Raw genomic sequence first — 21,983 nt, 5'->3', positions numbered from 1 at the left:
GATGGAAACAACAAAAGATCAAATCAATGTGCAACAATTGTTCAACAGGAATATTCAGCGAGCAATATTGTTGAAACAGAGTGAACATGATTCAGTTTATCAAAGTTAACTTCAGTATCTGGGGACATGGAACTTTCAGCAGAAGAACTTGTGCTCCAGCGTTTCATCTCTTGTATAATTCATGTTTCCCATAAATTTGCTAGTTGTACCTTACACACTGTAGACTTTCAGTGAAGAGTAAGAGTCTTCACTGTAACTGTGGCTGAAGCTCTTAAGATAAGGTTTTTCCAGAAATTTTTTTTTTCCGGAAAATATTTCAGGAGGAAAGACACTTGTTTCTAAGGTCATCTATTATCAACCGATGTCTTGAACCCTTAAAATTAATAGTCATTTTAACTAGTTTCATCCTAGCGAGTGTCTAATTAAACCTTGGCAAGATCACTGATTTTATAATATTCACTGGCAGCAATCTCCACATGTTAACTACACACACACACACACACGCACACAAATACATTTCTTTTCCTCCATTTAAATCTTCTGCCTGTAAATGTCATGACATTCTCTAAACTTACATTATTTTGGGAAATAATATTATTCTTCTCCATGAGATTTGTTTGGTGGTCCTTTCTTATTGTATTCTTACTCACTTCCTTTTTCCAGAATAGTAAGTAGCAATGGGCTCTAGTTTTCCATGAAAACTCTCACAAATAATTAGTTCAAATGACTGACTTTGGCACATCATTCATGCATCATATAATGGGGAGGGGAAATCCTTAAAGAAAATGCATACAAATAATTCAGGAAAACATGTCAAACTTGATGTAGATTATTTATTTCTTCTTTCGTGTCAGTGGAGAACATTATCTATATGTATACGTATATTTATATTTATATCTACATCTGTAAAGCTATGAGAAACTAACTTGTTCATGGGCATAATCCAAGGGATTGCTTGAAGGTATATAAAGAACACTAATGTGGGATGTAGTAGATCTTGCTTTTAAGTTTTGGCCAACTGCTGAATTGTTATGTTGCACAAAATAATCAATTTAATTCTTTTGGGTGTTAATTTCTTTATTGGCTAAATTTGTCATAACCACTCTATAGGTTATTTGTTACCTAGACTCATATAATAAATATAAACATACCTTGATGATGATTACTGCTTCTGGATGTTTAAGGTTTGTTGAATAAAAAATCAGATCAGAAATTCTCAGTGAAAAATAAATTAGTAAATTGACTATTTGGGTAAAATATTTTCAAAATGTATAGGTTCTAGAACAACTTTATTTATCATTGCATTATAAACATATTTTTCTGGCCCTTAATTCATGTAACTAAAAGAAAACATAGGCATTTTAAATAAACAAAAACATATTTTTAAAATCAATGTTATGATTTTAAAAATAGGTTCAAAAATTCCATACACCTGAATCTGAAAGGCTTTTGCAAAACTAATCAAACAACCTTCTAAGAAAGGATTTCTTGGCAGGAGTCGAGATTTTTCCAGAACCTTTTTTACGGAGGGATTTCATTGGAGGCTTTTTTAAGGGTAGGACTCTTTGGGGAGTGTGTAGAGCTCTTGCTATCTCCACATGCTCATTGCAGTAATACTTGTTGCTTCCTGCTGACAGATGGATGAGTGTGCGTTCTGCTAGATCCATGCACTGAGCATGGACCCAGTGCCCATCCCCATGAGAGCAGTAGATCATGGCGGGTTTGTTGAGCTCAGTTGAATAGAATGGTACCCAAGTGTTGATATCCACATCACAAGTAGGGCAGCATGTAATCCAGTAGCCTGTCTCAGACTCATCTTCTTCATCATCTTCATTATAGGTGTCAAATTCATCATCACCATCAAAACTATTTGCTTCTGCACTGAAACAAAATTCTTCGGAGTCTTCAAAGGGAGTGGAATCCCCTGGATCTTCCGTTGATGTTTGACTGTTTGTAAATGTTGTCTGCTCTTCATTCGTATCATCTTCAGCACATTTCAACGTATAGAAATAGAATGCTTCTGAAACAACTTGTTTACTGTCTCCTGGTATGCCAAGAAAAACAGTTCCATTTCCCATGTTGCTTCCAAACCATATCTTGCTGTGCTTAATGTCTGGGGTCCAATCTGGGGTCTCCATCTCACGAATTTCTATCTTGTTGTCCTCTAAAGAAATGATGTTGCAGATCATTCTTTTTTGATTTTCAAGCTGATAGCCACCAACAATAACAAATTCATCATTGTTAGTTTGAGTCAGGATTGCACTGGAGACAGAGATTCCTCCTGGCAAGACTGTGCAATTCACAGCTGGGCTACCCAGGGGAAGATCAACCCTTATTCTGTACAGGTTGGCAGGCCGGATATTATTGGCAAGTGAATGTCCTCCTAAAATATAGATGGTGTCATTTTTGGCAATAGAGACATGAAAAGATAGCCCATCCTGAAGTTCTGGAAGAATGTATGATGTAGCACATCCAAATTCAAAATCCACCAGGAAAACATGGGGCAGGCAGTCAGCTACACTATTCCATTTTTCTGTGGTTCTGTGGGTAGAAGGCATGTATGAGCGTCCTCCAAAGAGAACACCCATACTTTTCCCTCGGCTATACACCACATTAATGGAATGACCATATCTGGCTTCAGGAACATCTCCTACCAAGTCTTTCTCTGTGCAGCGAAAAGTAACCTTTTTGTTGCTCTTGCAAACAACAGACATGATGTAAATCTTATCTGAAACCTCATTGTTTGGTGTTTTCCCTCCATGGATGATGTATTGATGCTTTTCAGACTCCAAGCTGCCTTTGAATGTGCAAGTGGCTGGGTAGCGAAGAGGAGGGAGGTAGCAGGAATCCTTAGAGAAAATTGTAGGCTTCAGTTTGACATGGTTATGCTTTACATCCAAATGGAAAACTCCAGTGGGGCAGGATCTTTTGGGCCAGCCTTTCTGGCCAAAGAAGAAAACTTGTCCATCAAAATTCATCAGCGAGAAGCCTGGTTGAATTAAGGCTATGTTATTACTGACTGTTACCATCTGCAGAGACATATTTTCTGATGGCACGTAGATTTTTGTCTGAAAGAATTATAAAATAAAATGACTTAGAGATCGCTTCATATAATCACCATATTTAGATTCCTTCACATGTGAATAGCATTTTTTTAAGTCCTCCCGCACGCTTGCAGTGGGACTGAATGAGGAAAATCCAAGGAGTTAGGTCAGTAAAGAGCCACAGAACCTTTACTGCCATTCCATCCAAGGAGCTGGGACATGTTTTAGCCACGGACTATGCTCCTTAGGATTTCTGGGAATTGTAGTCCTTTTCCTTAAAGAGTCACCACGCGTCAGCTGAAAGAACCACATTTCCCAAGAATCCGTTCTGACTGGGATGTGTCGCTTTGGAAATCTGTCGTTGTTGCTCTGGGAGAGGGGACTCCTGGAATGTGTCTCTGAATAAAGACTAGCCGAAGGTGCGAAGTGACTAGACGGGAGCAAAGGAGGAAAACTAGGGAATGGGAGGTGAGAGTGGCTGACACCGACCCAACGTCCGGGTTGCCGGAAGGCTGCAGCGCCCGGAGCGGTGTCGGGCAAACCGCTACCCTGGTATTGCTGGAGCCTCTCCTGGGGACTTTTGAACAGGTGACCCGGTAGGAAGCACAACTGCTTCTGTTGGAGTGCGGTTACCTGGAGACCGCAGTCTGAAGGGACTCCTGGCAGAGATGTCGTTACGGTGTCCTGCCTGTCTGGATGCTTAGGAGCGCGACTCAAAATTACACCCCTGACGACCCTGGAGGTGCTTGGGGCGGGAGGTTGAAGGGGGGCACCGAGGTTACAAAAGCCGTGACTGTCTTACAGAACCGAAGGATGGATCTTTGAATCCCTAGAGTGCAGGGGAGACATTGCCTGTTAATGATTTTTACCACTTCTACGTTTAGTAATAGAAATACAGTTATTAGGTTTTAACGAGTGCACTTTAAAGGCCCTTTGTTTTCTTCACTGTTTTTACTACTGTTTTTAGGGTTCTTTTAGGGAAGCAGAGAAGGTTCCTAAACACATCTCCTTTTCACCTTCATTCTAGGAAAATAGAGCTAGTGGCTTTTTCACATCTTTCCAGTCCAAGAACTTTTAGGTAATTCTTTAATAATTCTGTAGTAAGTAAGCAGGGACTAAGCATAGAAGAGTTTGAATTATTCAGGATTTCATACTTCTGTTACAACAAAAAGAATATTTACTAGATGAAGGAAGCTTGATAAATTTCTATTTTATTATTGTTTACCTTAGAGAGTTGTGGAATACACTCCGTGTTTGCAGTGTGAAGTCCTGTGCACCAAATGTTAAAGGAAACAAAATATAGCACAGATTCCTTGACTTTTAAGAGTTAATTCTTAATATGCTTCAAAAGCAGTATAAACAATGGCTAAGAGTATGGACTCTGAATGCTTACTGGCTGGATTCAAATCCTGGCTCTGCCACTAACTACATGACTTTGGGCAAGTTATTTAACCCCTGTGTGCCTCAGTTTCCTCATCTGAAAACTGAGATAATAATTTTACCAACCTCATATATTGATGTCAGTTATGATTAATAGTTGAATATACGTAAAGTACTTAGAACAGGGATTTGCATATAGTAGATGATAATTATGATTATTTTAAAATTTACCAAAGATAAGGTTTAGTGCATACACACCTGCCAGTAATGGCAGTTGATAAGGTTGGAGAGGATGAGAAGGGGCTTTAGGATATGGGAATCAGGTCAGTGGTTATAGATAGATAAACATTTGAACTAAAAGAATTGGATAAACATATATGATGAGGATGCTGGTAGTAGTTAATTTATTAACAGAGGATAGTTAGTATTTTATTCTTCTTGTCACCCTTTGTCTAACTGGGAATAATCTTGGTATCTATTCACTGGGCTGTTTTGAGAAATAAATGGGATAGCACGTGTAAATCACATAGAACAGTGCCTGGCACATAAACACTCAATAAATGTTAGTTGATACTATAATTTATCTAATTTATCTTTATTCCTCCTGCAAAGATTCCTTGGACTATTTAGAATCTCTGGTCACTCTAATGAGATGGTAGTTTTTTTGTTTTTTTGTTTTTGCTTTAAAGAATTTCTGTAGATCAGCTGTAATTTACTGCTAAATAATCTCTTGTTATTATTTTTAGTCTACTTGGGAGACTCGTAAGGGGGTGATCTTTCAACAATTATCTGGTGGGTTATTAAAGCAGGTGAGGAAATGGTGTCTGAGAAGGATTATTATCAAAGTTATGAAAACAAGCCTGTCTCCCTGAGTTGTACATTCAGCAACCTGCCCTGCTTATAAAATAATATGGGCAGTGTTTTATTTATATCATGGCTTACCCAAGCCTACATGAGAGAAGGCATCTGAGCAACTATGAAAAATGCTATTCATAGAAACTAAAAGGAGACATTATTGACCCTCACTTCAGAAAACTGTAGGTGATTACACTCAGCCTGAGTGATTATGATCAGAGAGTTGTCCCATTTTGGGTGGGGGGAACACCAAAGCCAAGGCCTGCTTGTTTCAAACACCTGTGATGACTGTTATTGAGATACAAGGCAAGCCATACAGTGGTAATGGATTCCAGATCCAAAGGGATTTTTCAAGAACACTTGTTTTAAAACAAGTTTTCATTGTCACCCCTGGGTTTCATTTTAAGGTTGCTTTAGGAATTTTGGCTTCTCGTAAGTGAAAACATGATTATTGTAGATTACACAGAAACATTTTCTTGGGCAAGACGTAAGGAGGATTGTCCATTTTTGTAGCTTAGTCTAGGCCCCTAGAGATTTTTGAAACAGGGCTTTTGACCTGTTTTCCCTTTGATGCTCTGCCTTTGGCTCATTTCATAATTTCAAGGCCCTAAAAACAATGGTAAAGTTTCTTATTGCTAAGATGAATTACCTCCTCTTGTAACACAGTTCAAGTGTGAGTAATTAATTTTTAGATTACTCACTTTAACCAGATGATGTATGCATTTAAAGAATAAACAGGAACATTGAAAGTGTATTCACATTATTTTGCCACATTTAGTTTTTGAAATTTTGCTTTATTGACTTGAATATATTTTTCACTGGAGTAGACTATTGTATCTCTTCCATAATTTCAATATGACTGTATTAGTCACACCTTGGTTTTTAAAAAGAGTTTTTAAATGATTATACTATATCTGAAATAACCTACTGAAGTCTTTTCCTTTTAATAGGCTACGTAAAAACAGGCAGATTTAAAAGAATAAGATCCTGTTCTTCAGCTGAGGGAGGCTTCAAGGTCAACACATTAAAGATTCTTTGTAAAGGACAGAAATATAGGACCAATAAATATATACAATTTTCCCAACCCCATGCTAGCATTCTTCAGCAGGAAGATTTTCATTTATTCTCTCTGATGCTAGGGCATAGTTGAGTATAATAAAAGGACTCATAGTATGAGGTCTGGGTTTATAGTTCCCAATATCTGAACTGACTTTTTCTTTTCCAAAGAAAGATACTGTACTCTGAAACATTAAATCTTGCTGATCCGTGCTGGTCATGTTTTCCTGATTGCTCCAGAGTAGCAAGTAACCTCATGTAAGTAACTTCAGGCATTTAATGTGTGAATAACACTATCTTGCACTGTTAATCAGGTTTGAGGCATATATTATTTTATTATTTATTATTTTATTTCTGCTGGCAGTAAAACCAGGATTAGGTCTTCCTTCCTATACTTAGGCCAGAGAACGATTTATGTACGAATATTAATAATAGTGCTCTAAAGGCCTAATAGTTAAATCCCTGAAGCAGCCAGAGAACAGAAAACCCCACATTTTCCAAATTCTACTCATCCCTTCCCTATCTAGACACCAAATCCACTTGTAACTAACACACTGCCGAAGTGTGGCATCTTCATTCCCTTAAAGTTTACTAACATAGGTTCCCATTTTTTTAGCTTTGGTAGAAATGAAGGTATCAGACCTACCTGAAGGCCAGAGGGGCTGCTCACGCCTCTCTGAATCTTTGCCGCTAAACCAGGTATTAATTGTCAGCACTTGGGGAAGATTCACTGACTGCCCACCATGAGTGTGGCAAGCAGAAGGCTGACTATAAAGAGAGTGTGTATGTGTGCCTACAGATGTTCTTATGAACACTGATCTAATGGGAGTAACTGACTGTGACCTTTTTTTTTTCTTTCTTTCTTTAGATGGTTGAGGGAGATACCCACCAGGGTATACCCTCAGGATTTAACTCTTTCACTACTAGCAACAATGGCAACACAATTCACTATTTGTAAAGATAAAAAGAAATCTGGTCAAAACTTGATTTTTAAAAATTAAGAACATTTTAGAAAAACACAGAAGAAATACATATAGTTTCTATGGTTTAAATAAACACTATTTTGAATTAAATGAGAAAGTATTTGTCATAAAGCAGAGACCACTAATACCAATGCCATTCGTTTTAACTTTGAGGTGCTCTTTTGTGGTCTCATTTTCTTTAATGCAAGGCTCAGAAGGAAGGAGTTGTAATTATTCGAGGCCCTCTACCAACTTTATATCAGGCAGCTGCTGAGTAATAATACAGTGTAATGATTAAGCAAATGGGCTTTTGGGGTCAGGCTCACCTGGTTTTCTTTGCCAGCTCTGCCATTTTTTTGGTAGTAGAGTCATCTTAATCCTTAAGCCTCTGTTTCTCTATCTCTGAAATGAGGATAATAGAAATATTTACTTCAAAAAGTTGTTGGGAAAAGATTAAATGAGATAATGTATGTAAAGTGTTCAGCCAAGGAAGAGTTTAATATTCCATAGTGATCTTGATAGCAAAAACTACCTTTATAATTTCTTTTCTTTTCTTTTTTTTGAGATGGAGTCCTGCTCTGTCTCCCAGGCTGGAGTGCAGTGGTACGATCTTAGCTCACTGCAACCTCTGCTACCCAGGTTCAAGCGATTCTCCTACCTCAGCCTCCCGAATAGCTGGGATTACAGGCACACGCCACCACACCCAGCTAATTTTTGTATTTTTAGTAGAGATCGGGTTTTGCCATGTTGGCCAGGCTGGTCTCAAACTCCTGACCTTGGGTGACCCATCTGCCTTGGCCTCCCAAAGTGCTGGGATTACAGGAGTCAGCCACCTCGCCCAGCCTGTAATTTCTAATAGTAGCATAATTTCTAAATGCAACCTAATTTACCTAACCTTCCACTATTGTTGGTCATTTGATCAGTTTCCATATGGCTTAGATGATAAAATGTAATGATCAGAGCTAGGCAAATATGGGTTTGAGTTTCAGTTCTGTGACCTTTTTGAGTGTCAGTTTTCTTATCTCTAAAATGGGAATAATAACTACCTATTGTAAGAATTAACGGATTAAAATGTCTATAGAATGTACATATAGTAAATCTTAACTAATGATGAAGATGCTGTAAATATATTTGCATAAGTGACTAATTTTTTGCAAAATTTTAGTGTATATTTTCAGGGTCTTTTTTCTTTTTTTTAAACAGTTTGTGTGTAGCTCAATTCATTGGTTGATTCCCATCATTTGAAATGTCGATCCATCCTTTAAAAAGCATCATCATCTCTTCTAGTTCCTTCCGTGATGATTTTTTTAATCTGCAAAAGGATATTGGGTTATTTCCCTAACCTATTGATGTGTTATATAAACTGCTGTATAATGATTAAGATACTTGAAATTATAGCAACTATAAGGACAACTGTCATAAAGTTGATATATTGGATGTCTTCACTGTAAATACAAAATAAGAAATGCAAAAATAGAAACCATGGATAGATTCCCTTTGGATTTTACTAACATCAAAAAACAGGCAATTTTTAGCATAACAATTAGTTGCTGAATGGGTTAGTTGTCTCTTGACAAGACTAGAAATTAGTAGCACATTTGAAAATGGGTTCTAAGACTCCAAGTCCTTGCTATACCATTAGGAGAGCGTTAGACTTACAGTGATGTCATACAAGGTTCCTGATCTCCAAAAGTCCTCAGCATTGAAACTAAATATAAAATAGTAAACTATATTTATTGAGCATCTACTATGTACAAAGCCATGTGGAGAATTAGAAAAAAAATCAGACACAAAAAAATCAGACATGAAAAAACCCCTTAAAGCAGGGGTTGCCAATCCGTAGGCCATGGACAGGTACAGTCAGCAGTCTGTTAGGAACAGGGCTTCACAGCAGGAGGTGAGCCACAGGCCAGCAAGCCTTACTGCCTGAACTCCGCCTCCTGTCAGATCTGCTATGTGGCATTAGATTCTTACAGGAGCGTGAACCCTGTTGTAAGCTGCGCATGCGAGGGAGCTAGGTTGTGCGTTCCTTATGAGAATCTAATGCCTGATAATCTGAGGTGGAACAGTTTCATCCTGAAACCGTCCCCCTCACTCTGGTCCATGGAAAAATTATCTTCCATGAAACTAGTCTCTGGTGCGAAAACGGTTGGGAACTACTGCCTTGAAGAACATATATGATAGTAGAATGAAGCAACTTTTGGTTGCAGATGAACATGCCTTACATTCTTCCCACATTCAGCTTTTCTTAAAAGTTCTTAGAAGTTCATTAAGAAATCACAATTATAAGTTGCTCAGCCCATTTTTAAGCCTTGAGGCAAAATCAAATTCAAACTCCTACAAGGACATATTGATTTATCCTTCCTTACATTTCAAAAAAAAACAACAACAGTACACTATCAAAGTATACAGGTCAGTGAAATTACAGAGTAAAACAACCTTTATCTTATGGGAAAAATAAAAACTTAGTAATGGGATATCCTGGCCTAGTAATTGGACAAAAAAGGAAACATAATTGGAAAAAAAAGATGGAAGCCAACCTCAAGCCCAATCCCTTTATTTTTACATTCAAACTACTCAGGATCAGAAAAGTTTACATAACTTGACAAAGGTAACACAGCTGCAGTGGTCTGTGGATATGGTGGGTTGGAGGGAGGCAGAGGAGAAACACTGTTCTGTGAACTCATGACAGTGCATTTCAAGAAATGTAGTACATCTCTCAAGCGTTTCCATCCCCATTTTATAAATGGAGAAACAGCTTAAACTTCATTGTCTCTCAGTGAGTTAACAAGTGTTTGGAATAAGGTCAGTGGCAGCTTTTCATAGCTTTAGGATAAGCATAGACAATGATTAGTGTTTTACTAAGTGGGAGATTTTTGAGGAAATAAGATAAATTGTGTTGGAAAGGGAGATGTTTGGCTTGTTGAATGAATTCCACAATAGGAGCCACAACTGAAACTGACAAAGAAAAGAGGAAGGAAGAGGAAATGTATAGAAGGAAGCAATTTACAGTTACTATGATGGGTTGTCAAGAGAAGAACATGACAAGTGACTTGACATTTTTTATTTAAAGCAATTAGTTAGATATGGCCACCTGACCAGAATGACTGGTATCGTCTTAAAAAATTTCATGATCTCTGATTTAAGGTGGATTCTTTTCTTGAAAACAAAATAGAGAAAACATTTCAGAGGAGTTTTGCTAGAAAAATTTTCTTGCTAGAAAATATTTACTGAAATACTTTATTTTTAGAGAAGGAAAGGAGTTAGGAGTTTGTGATTCTTTTTATTTTATTTATTTATTGACTTTTTTGGAGACAGGGTGTTGCTCTGTTGCCCAGGCTGGAGTGCAGTGGCATAATCTTGGCTCAACTCAGCCACCACCTTCTGGGCTCAAGTGATCCTCCCATCTCAGTCTCTCAGGTAGCTGGGACCACAGGTGGACACCATCATGCTCAGCTAATTATTTAATTTTTTGTAGAGATGAGGTCTCACTATACTGGCCAGGTGGTCCTGAACTGCTGGGCTAAAGTGATCCCCCTATGTTGTCCTTCCCAAGTGCTGGGGTTACAGGCAAGAGCTATGCACCTGGCCTGATTCTTAATTTCTGTCTTTAAGTATAGAAACCATATTGGCAAAAAGAAATTATTTATATATGTATGTGCATGTGTGTGTTAAGTTTTGTACCTTGAGGCAAAATTGCAAATAAAGTATTGAGTGAAATTGGAAACTGGGGAAGCATTGTATTACCTCTTACAGCCCATTTATTATTCCACAGTCTTAGGAATTTATAATTCAAAATAGCTGGGAAACAAATCTAAAATCTTACTTCTTTTAAGAGAATGCCAAGTGAAATAAAGTTTGATTTTATTTGTAAGATCTGGTATTTTGAAACACTTAGAAATGAACTCTTAGGTGATTTAGTTCAGTTAGTCTACACCTGCTCCTAACCAGATGTGTGGGTTTTGCTTTAGAGTAGGCTTCTTGGTATTGTTTAAAGTCCTGTGCACTGTGCAGGTGGCTAACAGGCTCAGGAAGTTGGAGAGAAGGGGACAATTTTAATTAAGAGTGGATGCCTTTGTGTCATAGTATGCAGTATAGATAAAGTAACCATTAGTGGGACATTGTATCTTATGTGAGGGTGGGATTAGGTTTGAGCTAATAAATCTTTTATGATTGAAATATTGTGTGATTATAGAGCTATAAAGTTGACTCAGAAACCCTACTGCTTTATGGATTCACAGTTTTATCAGGAGTCTTGAAAAAAGTGTTCACTGAGTTACTTGCCGTTACTACCCGTAACTCATTGATATAGTTGATAGCATTTCTGAGGCTAGGAGATCAGTTTTGGACGTGGTTGAAATATGTGTATGGCAAATTTTTGTTGATGAATGTCTAGAAGTCAGTTAGTGTGCTTATAGGAGTTTTGTTAGGGGGTGAAGGTAGGGTGTTTACTTGTAATTCCACACAACTCTAAATGATTAAAAAAAAAAAACCAAAGAAACAAAAATGGTACTGAAAAGGCATTCTTTTTGATTTCAAAAACAATGGATTTCCTGAGATTTGTCTTATGAGTATATCCTATAGATTCCATGTACACAGTTAATCTGTTTTTAAAAAATGATAGGGAGTGAGTGGGGAGAGTTCAAATGCTTAATTGGTTTGCATTTTTCTTTGTTTAATAGAATTAATAACTGTGTAATTGAAAACAATCTAATACTTAGTTGACCTGCCTCAGTGAGTCAATGCAGACATTTCTAGATTGACTTAAACAGCTAGGAGGAAGAGTATACTTGGGGAAATAAAATGGGTATTATAAGAAGGGCCTAATGAATGATAGCCTCAAGAAACCTCATTAAAGTAGCTTGGGTGAATGAATAGGAAAGGGAAGCAAATTTTTCAAGAGGAAAGTTTCTGTTTATGCATGTAATTTTATAGATTAGTATTAGTCTCTCTCCCAGAGCTTTCTGTAGGGGGAAAACAACACACCTGGTTCCAACATTCTTGGTAAACTTTTAGTGATAATTTTCTTTTCCTAAATATCTTTTGTTTTAATTGACTTATCCTTCTTTTCTGTTTCTGTCCCCCATTTTTAAGCTAAAAAAAATTATAGATTCACAAGATGAATTCCCAGGAGGTTCCAAAGAGGTATATAGGGAGGTCCCATGCAGCCTTGGTCCAGGCTTCTTCAATGTTAACATCATGCATAAGTTTAGCATAACATAAAAATCTGAGTTATTGCTATTACAAAAATGGAGTATTGTATAGAATATGTAAATTACAGCCAGGCACAGTGGCTTATGCCTGTAATCCCAGCACTTTGGGAGGCCGAGGTGGGCAGATCACTTGAGGTTAGGTGTTTGAGACCAGCCTGGCCAACATGGTGAAATCCCGTCTCTACTCAGAATACAAAAATTAGTCAGGTGTGGTGGTGTGCGCCTGTAATCCTGGCTACTCAGGAGTCTGAGGTAGGAGAATCACTTGAACCCAGGAGGTAGAGGCTGCAGTGAGTAGAGATTGTGCCACTGCACTCAAGCCTGGGTGACAAGAGCAAAACTCAGTCTCAAAAAAAAAAAAAAAAAAAAAAGTCAATATGTAAATTATAAGTCTCTTTAGGGAAGGACCTAGATCTGTTTTTGTTAAGGCATCCTTTTTGCTATCTTTGTTTATAATCTGAACCCACATTTTAAAAATTATATGCAGTTTTTAGGACGGATGTGCTCTCTTTTCCTTTAGGTGAGAATTTGTCAAGGAGAAATGTATAGCTATTAAGACATACTTCTATTACTGCTGCATGGAATGCAATTCATCTCTCTCCTGAAGCTTTGTAGTCAACAATAATCCCCAAACCTTTCCTACCTCCTTCCAAATACTTCCTTTAATATTCACAGCAAAGGGCTATACCTAGGGGAATTTAATAATATATGGAAGTCTAGATGCTTATACTATCAACTTTTTTGGTGATAATGAAGAGTTCTATGCCTTTTACATGTTAGAAAAGGCTGTTGATAAAAGCTCATAACTTGAAGTGCAGTGTATACTTTGATGCTAGAATTGTATGTTTTTTATTTCATCCTGATGAAAAACAATAAAGGAGTGTAGGTTCTTTTCTGTTTTGTAAGAGATGTTTTGTTTTATATTCTGCTTTCCCTTTATTCCTTTTGTTTCTTCTTTTGTTTTCTCATTTGTATTGGTAGGTCTCTAATATATAATGATGTAACATGTGCTCAGCCTGTGGCCTTTTGAATGTCATTGGGGTATGGAGCATAAATGGAGGCATGAATATACCTGCCAGGGTAAGATTGCTGCTTTGTGCTTAATTTCCTGATGGCTTCAGATATACCTTAAAGTTCATAATCATGAGCATCTCATGACTATTTATGATGAGAGAACCACCCATTACTGCTCATCAATAGAGTCATTAGTTGACAGAAACCCCATATGAAGTTTCTTTCCCATACTCATTTATTCTCTATGATTGGACTAGATAACCTTCAGGTTTCTCTCAAGTCACAGAATCTGAATTTCCCACTGGATGTTTTTCTTTCTTCTTGATATTATCTGAAAGACAAAAAAATTAGAGGATGCAAAATTGTTGTAGTTCAGTCAAGGAGGAAGAAATCAGTTCATATTAGGTCGGTTCTAATCACATCTGTGCAGCCTTATTAAATCTCTGCAGTTAGAGTGCAGTTTGGTCTTTTGGAGATTTGACCATTTACACAAATATAAAAGGACACACACCTTGTGCAATTGTTGAAGTACAAATGTTGATGGTTTTATTTCCTTAGGCGAAGTGATAATATTTTGATAATATCCCATCTTACCTTTCAGTATAGCAGTAGATTCTTACTGAGCAGAAGAATACAATTTTGACTAAGTGGGCTTTGATAGACCTGCACAACTCTCAGAGTTTTTAACCACCTCCCCCCCGCCCTTTTTTTTTTTTTTTTTTTTGCAGACATATAACCCTAGTGCTGTTAAAAAGTACGCTGTGCACTTTCAGAGAAGCAAGCTTGTGGTGATTTGCTTTTTTAGGTCTACTACTCTTGTGTCTGAAAGTTGCATTTTGTTTGAGTAAGTTCATTAAGCAGGGATCTGAAGGTAAACATCAAAGGTGTGCTGAATCAGTGGTGACAATTTCATGTACCATATTTCATAATAATGTTCTTTCAGAGAGCACATAACGTTAACTAGCTTAGGTGGTTGTTAGCTTCATTATTTGATAGCAGAAAACAAGACTTTAGGGAGGTTATATGATTTTTCTATCTCTCAGTGACTTGGTAAAAAGTGAACCCTATTCCTAACCAGGCCTGTGGTCTTCAAGTGAAGTGTAGTAGTCCAAGGAGCAGTGCATGCTCCCTGTATTTCCTTCTGGGGGCCGTGATTGTGAAAGTGTTGCTTGTGATTTGCCAGCAGATATTTATACACATTTATTTATCACAAGACGTTTTGAGTCTTTCATGTGGAGCTCAAAGCCTTAAAACATAAAAACCAAACCAAAACAAAGAATTCTGTTATCCAGGCAAGTCTCTCTCTCTCTCTCCCCCTCTTTTTCTTTTAGAAAAATACTTCATGATAAAAACACAAAAGTATGTGAATGGTAATTGAAAAAGCATTGCTTCCTTTTAGAAACCCAGTAGGATTTGCATAAACCACTTGGCTGTCTGATAAGTCATTATCTGTTCTGTCAGTCCCTGGGGACTTTTAATAATAGGTTTATATTTTTATAGAAAAGGCAAGTTCTAAATTTGAAGATGGGTATTGTTAAACTCTTCAAATAATGACAGTTTGTGAAACTGCATGTTCCAAAAGTCCTTTAAAAAGTCAATAAGGCCAGGCGCAGTGGTGCACGCCTGTAATCCCAGCACTTTGGGAGGCCAAGGCAGGTGGATCACCTGAGGTCAGGAGTTCGAGACCAGTCTGTCCAACATGGCGAAACCATGTCTCTACTAAAAATACAAAAAAAATTAGCCAGGCATAGTGGCAGGTGCCTGTAATCCCAGCTACTCGGGAGGCTGAGGCAGGAGAATTGCTTGAACCCGGGAGGCAGAGGTTGCAGTGAGCCGAGATCACATCAACAGCGATACTCTGTCTCTAAATAAATAAATAAATAGGCAATAAAAACATGTCATCTCTATATTGGGATAACCACACAAATAAAATTAAAGGCCTAGAAGGATTTTGAATTTGTGCTGGCACAATCTGTTAATTGTTTGCTTTCAGTACTACTGAGATGTGTTGGATAATGCTCAAAATATGCCAGTTTCAGAAGTGGAAAAGAAGTTTAAAGGAATTTCTATTAATACTCTTAAAGCACTATGAGAAGACATTTACAGGAATGGAAACCACAACCTGGCTGCATCTGTTTGGTATTTGTTTGCTGAAGTAACTTACCAAAGATGATTTTAAAGAAGAGATTGATAAAATAAACTGTTGAAATTTTTCTAGGCTCCAATTCTGGAAAAGCAGATTGACGTTGAAATTCTTGTAATAAAGTATACATCCTACTGTAGTGAAATAATAGCCACCTTTGAGTTTACTTATCATTATTTACTGTCTAGCTACTGCAAACACAGTTTATTCAGCTTTGCATTGCTAAAGCCTGGCGGTGTTACAAGTAAATGTGCATAAGCCATAACCGATGCTTTTTCATGTATCTAATTTTTTGAGGTACAAATAGCTTGAAACAGTTTCTTTTGTTTTGAGTTGGTATCCGGCTACACTTTTAATTTTCACTCAATCCTCTACAACTCCACGCTTTATCTGGGGTTCTAATACATGAGGAATTATCTTGATTTACCTTTAGGTAACATCGCTGCCTTCAAAGTTGAGTGGGCACAGTTGTAACACGTCTTTGTGTAGGCAAAGGACAGAATAGCAAGACTGATCCATCATCATCATCATCATGGCTAACATTTTTTGAGATGCCATGCGTACTCATTTAATTTTCATAGTAATCTTGTGAGGCATGTGTAGTTTCACGATTATTTAAACTCTCAGGGTCAGATATGCTTGAGAATTCAGAACTTTTTGGAGTTTAGAAAGGTAATCAGTGCATGTGCCATATATTATACAAAATCTCTAGGCTGGTTCTGGGAAAGCACCTTATATGCAAGCACATTGGTATTTCTACAGGAAAATATATGAATAGTAATGCTGAGTAGAATAAAAGGCATAAGTACTCTCATGTTAATTCAATCAGGTCTTGTCCCCAAATGCATTTGGGCATTATCTTATGAAATTTTTTTTTTTCCTGAGCTTTTTGGTATTTTGGAATTGAGGTTAAGGAAATACAGACCTGTACAGTTGTAATCCCCCCCTTTTCTTTTTATTTTTTTTGAGACAGAGTTTTGCTCTTGTTGCCTAGGATGGAGGGCAATGGTGTGATCTGGGCTCATCGCAACCTCTGCCTCCCAGGTTCAAGTGATTCTTCTGCCTCAGCCTCCCAAGTAGCTGGGATTACAGGCATGTGCCACCATGCCTGGCTAATTTTGTATTTTTAGTGGAGACAGGGTTTCTCCACGTTATTCAAGCTGGTCTCAAACTTCCAACCTCAGGTGATCCACCTGCCTTGGCCTCCCAAAGTGCTGGGATGTAATCCCTTTTTATAGATACGGGGAAACAGAGACACAGAGAGGTCAAGTAACTTGCCCAGTGCTACACAGTGAGTGGCAGAGCTGGGCTGTGACTATACAGCTGGGCTGTGACAGAATAGGCTAGATCTGCATATACTAAAGTGGTGATATGTCTATGATAACTTATTAAATTAAAGCTGTAAAGAATAACATATAATATGGTTCCATTTTTAGAAAAATATTTATTATTCTCTATAAACATTATAGGAAAAGATTTAGAAGTACATTCTTTAGACTCTTGACAGCATTTACCTCTGATGGTTGGGAACTGGCAGAGTCAGGAGATACTTAAAGGTTTTTATAATTTTATATAATACACATGCTATTTGTATTTTTAAAATGATAAAAGTATAAAGGAAAAGTGGGAGAAAAAGTTAACAGATGTTTACTGTTGTTTCAGATAGAAGGAAGCTTGGTGCTCTCCCTTCCTTACATTATTGGAGAAACCCCTACTTTTTATGGTCCCCCATGTAGTATACTGGCTACTTAGGCAGTAATTACATGTCTGCTTTCTGTAGATAACTTTATCAAAGCTATGTAAGAAGAATACTTTATACAGAATGAATGGAGTTTAACAAGGTGAAATATCATAAGTGAAAATGAAGTCCAAACTGTGCTTGGATTGAGGCATTGTGTCTTAACTGACAGGTGTTCAGTTAGCATTGTGCTAAATGAATGACAATGTGGAATGGCCACTACCAGTGTGAATGTGAGCTCTAGCTGTATAGCATGAGTGGAATATTGAGAATGTGAGTTAGTCTAATCTCATCGTTTCTGGAGTCTTGTGTTCAGTTGTGGATGGTATATATAAAGGGATGCAGTCAATGTGAAATTTTTTCCAGATAGATTGATCAAGAGGATTTAAGGACTTGAAACCATGTCATATAGGGCACAGGTGAAATAATTGAGCAAGTATAGTTTAGTGTTTTGCCAGCTTCTAGCAATACTTGACTGTTGTACTTGCTCAAATGAGTAATGTTAGCTTAGTATTGATTGACTGCCAGCTCTATGCCACATCCTGAGCTATCAAGCATTTGGGATACAAAGATGAAGAGATGTGGACTCTGCCTTTTATGTCTCGAGTCTAGTAGAGAACACAGAAATGTACACAACTGTTTCCAATACAGCATGATAAATTTAACAGTAGATCCTAGTACAGAAGCAGCACAGATAAATTAAGATTAACTCTTCCTGCAGTAGTGGGAGATGGGAGGATAAAGTCTTCAGAGAGAAATGGAATTCTGAGCTGGGTTTTGAAAAATAAATTTGTTTCAGTGAATGAAATGAGAAGATTGACAAAGGACGGCATAACCTTGTTCAAATATTTGAAAAGATGTCATGTATAAGAAAGACTGAAATTTTTCAGTACAACCTTAGGGGCTCAGAAACCAGTTGGGGTAGAGTACAGGAAGACAGATTTAGGCTTAATTTTAAAAGTTTTTAACAGAGCTGTCCAAAGGCTTTTTTGGAATGCTCAGTTACCAGTCCCTGGATGTGTTGATGCAAAGGCAAGTCAACTGTTTGTCAGTGATAGTAGGGAAGGGGGGGCGGGGTCACCCGATGAATAGAGTGACAGATAGTGAAGTGTTTAAAGGCATGGTTTCTAGGATCAGACTTCTTGAGCTGGCCCTTCTCCATACTGACTCTGTGACCTTATCTAGGACTGTTATGATAACTAACAAAAGAATTGCTCAGAACAGCACCTGGTACACTGTAACTGCTAAATAAGTCACTAAGCTATTGTCATTGGATGGGTCGTTAGTCGAGTACTCTTTAAAGTTCCTCCTACCTTGAAAGACTTTGAGTTTCTAATTGTGTAATTGGATGACAATATTCATATGAATATATGACAATATTCTTATGAATTAAGAAGATAGTAATGAGCAGACTGAAGCAAAAAATAAAATTGTGATAGTTAATAATTCAGCAGCAAAGATATGAATAAAACTCTAGTCTCTTGAACTAGAGGTCATTGCTCTAGTAACTATCTTGATCTTTGTTTTGGAGCCTTGGAATTTTTCAACCTACCCATCCAGAATATTTTCAAATGGGCTGATATTGCCTGATTCTCTCTAGCTGGTATTTTTCTGTCTTGCAGATACTGTGGCCTCATGAATAGGAATGTCTGCCCATATGTCAGGATTGGAAATAATGGATGAAGATCAATTAATCAAAGAAGTCTTGGATAAATTCCTTAATTGTCATGAGCAAACATATGATGAAGAATTTCTGAACACTTTTACTCATCTTTCACAAGGTAAAATGGAGAAGTAAACTTTCTGCAGCAATGGAGATAAATAATTTTATTATAAGTGTATGTTTTTGCTTCCTCTTAAGAAAGACTATTTAGTGAACATTCATTCCATTCGTTTATCAGGTAATTCTTACTAGGGCACTCGTGACTGATGCCCTAATGTTACTGATGATATAAATACCAGTCTTCATACATCCAAGAGTTGTGTGATGGTGTCAGAGCCACAGAATTTGATAACTAAAAATGACTTGAGAAATCATTTAATATAATCCTTTTATTTTTTAAGAAAGCCAAATGCAAAGAGTAGAGATTGTTAAAAGCCTACTTTAAAAAATTTCAAAGAGAAATAGTATAGTATAGACTATGGGATTACACTGCACACTTGTGGATCCTGGGATCACAACTTACTGGCCATGTGATCATGGGCGGGGGTAGTTTTTGAGTAAAAGAGGAATAATAATTGTACTTCTCTCAAACGTTGAGAAAGGTTAATTGAGATAATCCATGTGAAACTCTTAGTGTAGTGACTAATACATAGTAAGTACTTACTGAATGTTAGGTATTGGTATTGCTGTTGTGATGCTGCTGCTGCTGCTGTTGTGGTTTCTGTAGAATGGAAACAACCCTTTAGACTGGATGTGATGAGGCCAAACCCATGTTGTGTTTTTCATTATTCGTTTTGTTTCCCTCATCTAGTGTTATTGCTTATTAATTGAGCCAACATTTGAAAGTTGGGTAATTTTACACGAAAATCTTGATTTGTGTTTTTTTTTGGGGGGGATCCAGTGAGAAGATCTGTTACTTCCTCATGGCAATATCAGCTAGAGCCCTGGAGCCCCTGCCCAGTGAGCTCCTTAGTTTGTCATGCTCTCTGGCACTCACACAGTCTAAAAATGTGAGCTTACATTGTCTGCTTCATTCATTCAAGTGGTCCCCTAGGCATTTGAGTTGTTATCTTCCTTCTGGGTTCTGCTTCAGATTGCCATCAGCTTGTTCTCAATCTTGATCCTTTCTGGGTCATTGATCCACACTTTTGAGACCATTGGTTCTCTACCTAGCTATACATTAGACTCACCTGACTTGCTTTTAGAATGTATTGACATCAGAGCCCACTCTAAAGCTCAGCTAGGATCAAGGGATTCGTATTTTATAAAAAAAACCTCTTCTGGTGCTTCTAATATGTACTCAAGGGTGAGAACAGGGAGTTCCATAATCTCTGAGGTCATGACACTCTTAAGATACCTGACTTCATGATTTGAGTAATGATTCATGTGTCCCAAAGAAATGTAAAACAAGAGTAGTAGTTATAAGGAAATTATAGTTATAATGTATAAATGTAAAAGAAGAGTGGTAGTTATAATGAAAAGAAAATGTGATTCTAACCTGTTTCTTTTATCAGGCAAGATATAATATAGTTGATATCTGTTTTGTTTACACTTAAACAAAAAACAGATGTGGTGGTTTTTGTTTATACTTAATGGAAATGAAAAATTTAGGAACTAGCTAGTTAACTTTGGGGCTGACTGTGAATGATCTGTTTGGACATAACATGTAGATCAAATTAATCTTGATAATGACCAAATTATCTTTTAGTCTGTGAACCTGGGTTTAGGAAGATACCTGCTTTGTTCGAGACTAATGATTTAGTTTGTGTTTTCTGGACCCAAACAGCAGTATGAATGGCTGTGGTGGGGTGGTGGAGACAAGGGTAAAATTGGCAGAATTAATGAATTTTGGTATGCTAATGACATTTTGATAATTCATATTATTTTGGAAATAATTTGTAAGACTGACTTTATTTTTGTACCCTAGAAGAATAAAAACTTTTTGCAAGGACTTTGATATATTTAAGGGGTTATAATACATTTACTTTTGTGAAAAGGGGTCTTATTCTGTTTTCAAATTCCCGTATGATCATTGCATGCTGAGAAAGAAACTGTTGCAGATGTGATAACTTCATTTTGGGTTCAGTTTTGGACTCCAAATTGATCTGAAATAAATGATGATGCAAGTCACATAAACTGCATCTTCAAGCACACTAATTGTTTTTTTTTTCTTCAAAATATCCCTAGGCACCAGTGCACATTATAAACTAATGACCTGAAAAAATTCCTCTTAAAGCACAAAGAGTTATGAGTGTAAAAATGTGTCTTAAATCAGTAAGTGTCCTTTTTTCCCTTGAAACATTTAAATACCTTCTGAGAAACCAGGACTTAGGGACAGGCCTAAGAGTTGAGTGATAGCCAGCAGAATTGATCAAGGTAAATGTGGTTAGTTCTGTTTAAGAAAGGCATTGAAGCTGTATTTCCAAAATTCCTATTTTCCCTGTTTCTTTCCAGGCCCTTCATTTGTCTCAATGTGTTTAGTTGTTTTGTTGATACACACTGAGCCTTTTCTCTGTTAAAGTGGTTATCACCATGCATACTTATGTACATTTCTTTAGTAAGTTTAGTTTGTCAAGTCCATTACCATTTCCACTGATTGACTGTTCTATTTATTTTTATAATAGTTATACACCAGAATGCTTATGGGATTCATTTTCTTTCTAAGAGTGTTAAAAGGGTCAGTAATCCTCTGGAAAAAATTAAATTATAGCCTTGTTGAAAGAAATTCTCATTACTGCCTCAGACTCTTGGAAAACATTTGGAAACTGTTAATATTATAGCATAATTCTCACTACAGTACATTTATGTTGATTACTTTTTGTGGTTTTTTCTTTTTTAGAGCAGCTAAGTTTTTAAACCGTGGTACATGTTTGATAGTAAAGACAATGTTCTATCAAAATGTTTAGAGACATTAA

At 37.1% G+C, this 21,983-nt stretch overlaps 2 protein-coding genes across 13 annotated transcripts in view; one reads left to right on the top strand and one right to left on the bottom strand.

Annotated features, from left to right (window-relative positions):
• Positions 1–819: 819 nt before the first annotated feature.
• On the bottom strand, positions 820–3,338 carry RAG2 (recombination activating 2). Its single transcript, XM_054440959.2, has one exon. It carries the CDS (start codon positions 3,039–3,041, stop codon positions 1,458–1,460), a length of 1,584 nt encoding a protein of 527 aa, XP_054296934.2. The 5' UTR covers positions 3,042–3,338; the 3' UTR covers positions 820–1,457.
• The window catches only part of IFTAP (intraflagellar transport associated protein), a 63,437-nt gene continuing 44,775 nt past the window's right edge, over positions 3,322–21,983 (top strand). For 2 of the 12 annotated variants that reach the window (XM_054440973.2, XM_054440965.2), the window contains exons 1-2: positions 3,376–3,632; positions 19,028–19,186. In XM_054440973.2, the coding sequence (XP_054296948.1) occupies positions 19,051–19,186 (136 nt within the window). In that variant the 5' untranslated portion in view covers positions 3,376–3,632; positions 19,028–19,050. Of the gene's footprint in view, positions 3,787–4,071; positions 4,123–6,506; positions 6,594–13,556; positions 13,591–19,027; positions 19,187–21,983 lie in introns of those variants that run through there. The other 10 variants (XM_063670978.1, XM_054440960.2, XM_054440971.2 and 7 more) reach the window with 10 other exon arrangements.

The sequence above is a fragment of the Pongo pygmaeus genome, chromosome 9 (assembly GCF_028885625.2).
Source record: "Pongo pygmaeus isolate AG05252 chromosome 9, NHGRI_mPonPyg2-v2.0_pri, whole genome shotgun sequence".
NCBI classification, from domain to species: Eukaryota; Metazoa; Chordata; class Mammalia; order Primates; family Hominidae; genus Pongo; species Pongo pygmaeus.
This window is presented reverse-complemented; position numbering and strand designations above follow the sequence as displayed.

Coding starts and splice junctions, on each gene's coding strand:
- RAG2 (XM_054440959.2), bottom strand. CDS start 3,041: ATGTCTCTGCAGATGGTAACAGTCAGTAATAACATAGCCTTAATTCAA.